Source organism: Pantherophis guttatus, chromosome 2, assembly GCF_059756535.1.
Source record: "Pantherophis guttatus breed Tessera chromosome 2, ASM5975653v1, whole genome shotgun sequence".
In the NCBI taxonomy this organism is placed as follows: Eukaryota; Metazoa; Chordata; class Lepidosauria; order Squamata; family Colubridae; genus Pantherophis; species Pantherophis guttatus.
In genome coordinates, this window is record NC_142064.1 from 252,760,403 (window position 1) to 252,769,436 (window position 9,034).

The 9,034-nt window shown below is 42.1% G+C and overlaps 1 protein-coding gene across 2 annotated transcripts in view; it reads left to right on the top strand.

The window, feature by feature from the left end:
• Nucleotides 1-6,972, top strand: part of PPP1R18 (protein phosphatase 1 regulatory subunit 18) — a 52,333-nt gene extending 45,361 nt beyond the window's left edge. The window contains exons 3-4 of one of the 2 annotated variants that reach the window (XM_034421636.3): nt 2,827-3,034; nt 4,218-6,972. In XM_034421636.3, the coding sequence (XP_034277527.2) occupies nt 2,827-3,034; nt 4,218-4,237 (228 nt within the window). In that variant the 3' untranslated portion in view covers nt 4,238-6,972. Of the gene's footprint in view, nt 1-2,826; nt 3,088-4,217 lie in introns of those variants that run through there. The other variant, XM_087883874.1, reaches the window with a different exon arrangement.
• Nucleotides 6,973-9,034: the final 2,062 nt, after the last annotated feature.

A 9,034-nucleotide genomic window follows, 5' to 3' on the forward strand; every position in this document is an offset into this window, starting at 1 on the left:
CTGGCCTTCTAAAGAGCAGTCAGGGTTGATCTCCTCTACTAGTGGATGATAAAAAGCACACATGATTCTAAAGTCATAGAATTGGAAAAGGTGATGAATGAAAGAAACCCCAAGGATCATCTAGTGTAATTCTGTGCAAAGGACGTGAAAATAAATCAAACCATCCGAGAGGTAGCCTTCAGTCTCTTCTTAAAAATCTCCAAAGATGGCAAAATGCATAACGTCTTCTCTCACACAAGAGATACCCTCTTGCCAGAGGAGTGCCTATGGGGCAATTTAATATTATTTTCTGAAAGTTTATCACCTGCTCTACTTTGTACTCTGTATCGGCTGGAAAATAGTTGTAGTGTGTGACCTGGGATGATGAGGACACATCCTAGGAAGCCAAGGAAGAAAGGTTTACTGGCTAAAGTGTTTGCAACCTTTTTATTTACATATCCCAGGATACTGCAGCCCCTTTTGCTTGAAGTCCTTCAACTTTTTTTTAAAAAAAATATTAATATTTCTGCAGTTTAAACCCAAGCAAACTACACTAAATCTTTTCAGGATGAGAAGAGCTCAAGAAGCAGGACGTAAGAGAGTTTTGAGGGGTCCTTGGTGTTCTCCGAGTTTGGTTGTTTTCTTGCAGATGTTTTGTTACTAGGTAACATCATCAGGGCTAGCACTTATGATACTACCTAATTTGGGTAATGAAACATCTGCAAGAAAACAAGGAAGCTCAGAGAGCACCAAGGACCCCTCATTTCAACCCTGAGCTACAAATATTCTCCGTTTTTGATAAGAGGGTTTTGTTGCAAGGCAGACATAATTTGATGTCTTGCCTGCATCCTTTCCCTTAATTTAGTTCTCCAGAGGCCACACACACTCAATTACACACTTTCCTTTAATCTTACTGGGCTTTCCAGATGCTCTGTACTCCTACTCCCATGATCCCATCCTGGACCCTTAATGTGTAATTCTCCTATGGCTCTAAATGTAGCTACCGTACCATAAGTGCAACTCAAACTCATTAAGCCTTTGTTTTCTTATAAGGCATCTTTCGCCTCCTAAGAGATTTAACCCCTGGAGTCTCACTGGAGTATACAATAACCTCCCTTCAAAAAGTAAAGGACCAAATTATGATTTGCTGAAACAGTTACAAGAAACTTTAAAGACCATCCCTGTTAAGTAGAGAGACTTAAGGTAGAAGCAGATATGTAACAATAACATTCATTTACTTACAATTTATGTATTTGTTTATTTGTTTATTTATCTCAGTGACCCCCAACCTTTGTGGGTTGGTGGCCCGGCTGGGGGGGAAGGGGAACTGTACACATCTGGGGGGCGGCACTTGCGCACACAGCCGTTGCCCAAGTGGCGGGCCTACATGCACGCACGCACGCGAGCCTGCCAGCCTGCCATTCATGCAAATTAAACTGCAGTGAGTGCTCCAGCTAGCCACTCACACAGCTCAATTCCGAACAGGCCAAGGCCCGATAGTGGGCCGGAGTTCGCAGGTTGGGGATTCCTGATTTAGCCAATGATTCTGGACAGCTTACAACATAGAAAAAAAAAACATTGAAAAACATTAAAACCATCATAAAAGCACAGCAGATAAAAACATCAACAGATAAAATCATTGACACAAGATGGTTAAGAAGTGAGCCAGACACATGGAGGGCGGGCTGGGGGGTGGGGGGATAGGTATGGTTGAATTTTGATTAATCAACCACCTCCAGTACAAAGCTCCCCCATTGGCTCCCCAAGCCACCTGATGTATGATATGGTAATTATGATGTAATTTACATTCCATCTTTCCTTGGGGAGCTCAAGGCAGCATATGTGGGGCGGGGTCAACCTTCTCTAAGGCTTCTGCCATCTAAGCATCTTAAAGGGCCAGATCTACTTTAGCATAGCGTGCCTCTTCAAATTGTTTTCTAGGGTAATGTATCAAAGTGGTGAATATTGATCATTCTCCCTGATCTCCTATATCCGGGATGGTGAACCTATGGCACGCGTCTCCGAGGCACAGAGCCCTCTCTTTGGGCATGCACACCATCGCCAGCTGCTCTTCTGGTTTCCAGTGCATGCATGAGCACTGGCCAGCTGGTATTCGGGATTCCGGCGCTCCAGCATGTGCACGCGTTCCAGTTTGGGCACTCTGTGTTGAAAAGGTTCGCCATCACTGTCCAAAATTATACTATTGAAAATGGAGAAGATTAGGGATAAATAGAAAGGGTTTATTGTGTTGATATCTGGGAATTTCTGGTGCTCCATATAAAACCATGGGTTTATGGTTCTATAATCCGACCAGTATGTTCTTTGCATCAAGTTTTGATTGGCAATTCTCTACCAGGATTTTCCTTCAAGAATGAAGAGTTCCTGCAGGCTAGAAATTGCCCCTGCCATATGAGTACAACACATAGGATGAGCCTGTGGGAATAAAACGACCCTGCCTGTACATGTTCTCATCCTATATTTACTTTACCTGACACAGAGTAAACCCCATTAAATTAATAGACCTTATTTTTGAGTATGCATGTACAAGATTTTACTGTTAATCTAGTGAAGGCTTTCCAACTGATGTTCTACAAATGTGAATTCTTCAACTCCATAATGTACTCTGTTCTCTGAGGATTAAGAGGATGAAGTCTATTACATTTGTATGGTATCTCAAAGGGAAGGCAAATCTAGTTTGAGACAGGCCAAGGGTATAATCTGCATAGCCAGAAGTCAATGGGGTGACTGCAAGTATGGATCTGTGGTATTTTCCATCCATCCATCCATCCATCCATCCATCCATCCATCTATCCATCCATCTCTTCCTCTTTCTCTCCCCACCTGCAGCTTAAGATTTCATTCAGTGAGAATCAGCTGGAGAGGACATTCCAATACCCATCAGAAAGTTCCCTACTGGAGGAGTTCGGGCCCCCAGAAGAGTCAGAGTCTTTGATTAGCACAAACCCCCTTGGTGATGAGGAAGAAGAAGAAGAGGAGTTGCTGCTGCTTCATCGTGGCCTCCCTGGCCTGCTCAGGAGCAAACCACTTATTGTAGGTGAGTATCTGGCAACACCCTGGAAATGCTTGGATTAGAGTGGATCGCAAATCCACTTTCCACAATCACCCTTGACACAGATCCTGTCTCTTTTTCTGGGTTTTCAATTGTAATTTGCAAGTTGGGCTAAAATGGGCTGACAACCTGTTATATTGATTGGAAAGAGAAGAAAGTAGACAACTGCCATCGTATAGAGATTAAGGAGTTTTTACACATCTGTCAAATGGGACGTGATGGCTCAGTGGCTAAGATGCTGAACTTGTCAGTCGAAAGGTCGGCAGTTCAGCGGTTCAAATCCCTAGTGCTGCATAACGGGGTGAGCTCCCATTACTTGTCCCAGCTTCTGCCAACCTAGCAGTTTGAAAGCACGTAAAAAATGCAAGTAGAAAAATAGGGACCATTTTTGGTGGGAAGGTAACAGCGTTCTGTGTGCCTTTGGCGTTTAGTCATGCCGGCCACATGACCACGGAGACGTCTTCAGACAGCGCTGGCTTTGAAACAGAGATGAGCACCACCCCCTAGAGTCGGGAACGACTAACACAAATGTGCGAGGGGAACCTTTACCTTTACACATCTGTCGTTCGTCTTGCAGTAGCAGATGTTGTATGTAGTGCTTGAAAGCTTCCCTAGGTTAAAAATTCCCTGCTTATCCTCATACAGTGGGAACTTTCAAGATGGAAAGGCTCACAAAAATCAACCTCTGTTGATCAAAAGAGCGCATTCACTGAGCTGAATTGAAAGATTTGGTTCAGGAATAATATGATCTATTTCCATGATAGACAGAGCTTTCGACAACCCTGAAGAAAGATTATCCCTGAACATCAGATGATTCTAATTACCAAAACTATATCCAGCAGTAGCAACAAAAGGAGAGCAAAGGTTTTTTTTTTTTTTTTAAATCATCAGACTACAAGTATTTGTAATTGAGATCAGATAAAACCCTAATTTTCATCCAGATCTACCCCCACTCCAAAAACAACAACAACAAACCTCTGTACCATTATAAATAGAGAAGATACTTGTAAAACCAGAAATGCTATAGCTGGAAGAATAGAAATAAACAGGAGCCTTAGAGATAATACTGAAGTGCCACCTAAAGGCCTTTTTAACAAGTGCAAAAATCAGGAATGTTGTTTTCCTCGTTTGCTAACTATGCCGGTATTCTTTCTTTTCCTTTTTCTAGATGAGTCCTGTCGGCGATAGCTTATCGTCTTTTTTTCCTGGTGTAGGAAAAGGTAGAATCCATTTCAAGATTGAAGCCGTGTTCCAAAATCCTTCGGCTGGACCTTGAATCTCTTTTTGTCTTCCAATGACTGACATACCAAGGAAAAAGAAACAGGGACCAATAAAGACCTATCAGCCTTTTTCTACAGCTTTGAAGGCCGTATGTTTCTTCCTTCAGGAGTTACGCTGCATCTTCACCCTTGATATGGCTCTTCTCTTTGCGTTGACCCTGAAAACAGAACCTCTTCGCTTAGGAACAAGTATCAAACATCTAGATGGCTTCAAATTGTGCAAAATGCAGTCCAATCTAGATGGGAATCACAACCAGTGCTTTTCCTGCCGCTCCTATCTGTCAGTGAGGAGCCTGTGGACATGTTTTAAAACTTTCCCTGAGGAAAGACCATTGAACCTTCAAACACCAAGGGCTAACATCATTGACCTATTTTACTCCTTACCATCAACCACACAGCATTTGAAAGCTTCAGTTCTGGGCTGAGGGACATTGATGTGACTTTGTCTGGTTGTTGTTGTTGTTGTTTTTCTGCTTTTTTTTTTTTTTTTTTTGATAAAGTATCTTGTCTTGTTATGATGTTTAAAGGAAAACAAAACAAAGCACCATATTTCGGGGGGGGAGACCAGGGAAGGTTACACACACTGCTTATCAGTATTTGGGGAGTGGGAGGGGGGCCATTGAAGAGAAAGTCAATTCAACATAGCATGACTCTAGGTGTGAGTAATATGGCATGTAACTGGGCAACGGGGACGGGCCTCTCTGTGTTTTAAAACAAGAGCACTTAGTAAGGCATGGAATTGAGCAATTAGGGAAAGGTTATCTCTGCACGGGGGGCAGAGACCGTTGTTCTTTGTGGTGGCATTTTGTGTTTTCTCTCTCTTTGACTTCAGGCTGGGGTGGTCTTGTGGAACAAGGGGGGTGGGGGAGGCAGGGGGGCAGGGATGGAATGGACAAACAAAGCAGAATCAGGAGAAAAGTACCGCTTCTGGTTTTAGTCACATCCATTTCATGTTTAGAATTCACAACTCATATGGTCTTAGATGGGTGGGCATGAAGTGAAGTGAACAGAGCCATGAATGGTTTAAAAAAAAATGAAGCGATGCTTTCAGGGGTGGCCACAGGGGAGGGTACAAAAGGTCTGGATGGTGTCTACAACAACACACTCGAAGGACTGCTTCTTCAGTTGGACAATTGTGGCTGCCAAATTGACCTTTTCCCCTCCACTCACCCCGGATGGATTTGGATTATTTGGCCAAAAAAGTATTATTACTACTAGCAATAATACTAGTAATATTATTATTCTACCAGCCATTTTGATAGGTACAGGTAGTCCTCGCTTAATGACCATCTGTTTAGCAACCATTCAAAGTTATGATGGTGCTGAAAAATGGGACTTATGGCTGGTCCTCATGCTTAAGACCGTTGCAGTGTTCCCATGGTCATGTGATTGTGAACCAGGCACTTTTCAACTAGCTCACACATAACAATTTTTCAGTCAGGTGGCTGCCATTTGTGACCTTCTCATCCAGATTCCAACAAGCAAAAAATCAATGGAAAAGCCAGCAGGAGGTAGCAAGTCACGGTCACACAATATCTTGCTTAATAGCCATGGATGATTCACTTAACAACCTCATTGCTTAATGATGAATTTTGCTCTCTGTATCATGGTTGTAAGTTGAGGACTACCTGTACTTGCCATTCTGCACTGCATAGTATTTTTAACTAGGACAAATTCTTAACTTAATTAAGGTTAAGGAAAGCAAAGCCACGGTACATTTGTTTGAAGATGTTTACCTGGCGACTTCTATGCACCACCTGAACATCTGAGCACTACCGCTCAGCTTGCACACCTTGATAAAGACGTGTTCATTTTTGAAGAGAAGAAGAAGGAGCTATAGCTTTTGGGTCTCTCAGGATGACCTTCCACCTTGGGCAGTGAGAAAGGGGGCAAATCTTTTGTAGTGCCGATAATAAAAAAATGAGGAGGTGGGTTGACTCAGGGAAGCCGAGGGCCAGAGAGGCCCTCCAAGCCCTCCACCCTACCCCATTTCACAACTCAGGTCCTGTCTCAGGGCTATAATAGTTCACAATTCCACATTCTGGAACCAAAAGTATAATTCCTTTGTCCTCCTGGCTGAAAGTCTGACCTTAAGATGGAAGTGTCCAAATAAAATTGAAACTTTTTCTAAATTGTTGAACAGGAATTTTCTCTTCCCCAACTGTGAAGCTTGGTTGACTTGCTCGATTAAATTACTCAAAGAATGGCACAACTCATCAATGGAACAAGAATGCAGATTGAGAGAAAGTTGATGAATGTATGGGAGGAGAAAGGTGAGGCTTTAGGAACAAAAATTGTTGAGCGAAGAAGTAAAAGTTTGAATGGAAGGTGCAGAAGAGAAAATTACATATCTTCTCTCTCCCTTCATTATTAATTTATCTATCTGTGCACCCTTTTTAATTATCATTTCTCCTTTTATTTTGCACTGCCGGGACAGCCAAACATAAAAGCCCATGAATAAGTGAGAGAGTGACTGAATACTGCAGACATATTTTTCTTTGACAGGTGTGTGATGGGGTCTGCAAAGATCAATGTATGTTAAATGAGGGCTGAAGAAGCTGTGTCCAGCCATTTCCATCAGTGTTTTTTTGTTACATGTAATTATTATTATTAACAATAAACCAGAATGATGTTGCACGATAATCTAGTGGTCTTTATTCCTCTACTCATCATGACAGTTACATAGATCTTTTCCTTAAAATAGCCATCTTGAACACAGTACTTAAAAGAAATGACAATAAGATGTTCCTTCGCGGTCTGCTGGTCACATATATCTGTTATATCCTATGCACTGTTGGAAACAAAATGCTGGACCAGCTAGACTTTGGTGTGCTCCAGCAAAACATTAAATTCTTACCTTTATTTATTTAATGAATTTATATAGCCGTTCATCTCATAAATGTGACCCTGGGCAGTGTATAATGAAACAAAGAGTTAAAAAGTCTAAACAACCATTAAAACCATAAAACATACATATAAATAAGACAGGGAAAATGGATCAATATCCTATATTCAATGTAACCATCTTGCAGGCTCCCTGTTTCTATGGGATCCCGAAGACTATGGGGGGAAAAACATTTTAAGAGACATCTGGAAGATTAATAGAGTTGGTGCTAATTTCTCATTAGGGGGAATGATGTTCCAGAGGGCAGGTGCCATCAGATAAAAGTCCTTAGCATATGTTACCCATAACATTACTCTCCTGCTGGACTTGCTGGGATAAGTAGATGTAACCAAGGAGAGGTGGTCTCTCAAATAACCTGGCCCCATTCCATACAGGGCTCTGAGTGTTAAAACCAACACCTTGAACTGAACGCAGAAGCAAAGTGGCAACCAATGAAGCTTGGTTGCCTAGGGGTAGACATAACTGCATGTACCGTGACTGTTCCAGTGGTGGGATTTAAATTTTTTTACTACTTGGCTTGGTGGGCGTGGCATGGCTTGGGCATGGCAGGGGAAAGGATACTGTAAAATCTCCATTCCTTCCTACTACAGGGGAAGGTTACTGCAAAATCCCCATTCCCTCCCGATCAGCTGGGACTCGGGAGCCAGAGAATAGATGTGGATGGGGCCAGTCAGAGGTGGTATTTACCGGTTCTCCGAACAACTACTACAAAATTTCTACTACTGGTTCTCCAGAAGTGGAGAATACCACCTCTGGACTATTCCCCTCTTCACAACCAAAATAATTCACATGACAGGTTCCTCTATCCCTCAACCCTGGTATAATCAAATAAATAACCCTTATGTTAGAATAAGAATGGTTTGCTCTAGGCTACCGCAACAAATAAAGCATACAACAAAGGATCTTGCTATACCTCTCCCTTATTTTTATTATACCTAATCAGGGAAGGATTGAAACTTGTTCTTGACATCTAACATGTGGATTAGGTGCTCCTCAGGGGCAAAAAAAAATAATAATCCTGATTTTAGGGCGATCCAGTCTGAGGGAACACAAATGAAGTTCTAAAATAAAGAAGGGGAGATTAAAGAGCAAGTAGTACAGCACTGAAAGATTGTGACAACCAATGGTTTAAATGAATTGGCTCTTCTGCATTCTCCATGCACTGCAGTCTAAAACACAGAAAATGTGTAAAGCTGGTAGAGGTACCGCATTCACCAAGCAAAATCCCTTATTTCAAAACACCTGCTCTTGAATGGAGTTGCTTAGGATTTCCCTATTTCTAAAGGAATTTATTTATTTGTTTGTTTGTTTGTTTGTTTGATTGATTTATATGCCGCCCTTCTCCGGAGACTCAGGGCGGCTTACAATGCATTAAGCAATAGCCTTCATATTTTTATATATACCTGCTTAGTAGGGCTTTTGGCCCCCCCAAGCGGTGTTCTTTTTTATACAAAGTCAGTTTATTGCCCCCACAATCCGGGTCCTCATTTTACCTACCTCGAAAGGATGGAAGGCCGAGTCAACCTTGAGCCTGGTGAGATTTGAACTCGCAGTAATTGCAGGCAGCTGGCAGCTAAGTGCTACTTTAGTCCACTGCACCACCAAGGCTCTATCTTTCTTCATCAGATAATGAGTTTTGCATATAACGCTAGAAATAGAGCACCGGTTCACTCACTCACTCACACATACTCTCTCTCTAAAAATGTGGAAGAGCAGAATAAGCTGCAGATTCCATAGCTATGAGAAACTGCCATAACCTGTTCAAACTTTTGTGTTGCTAGGTTATGTAATGTAGCAACC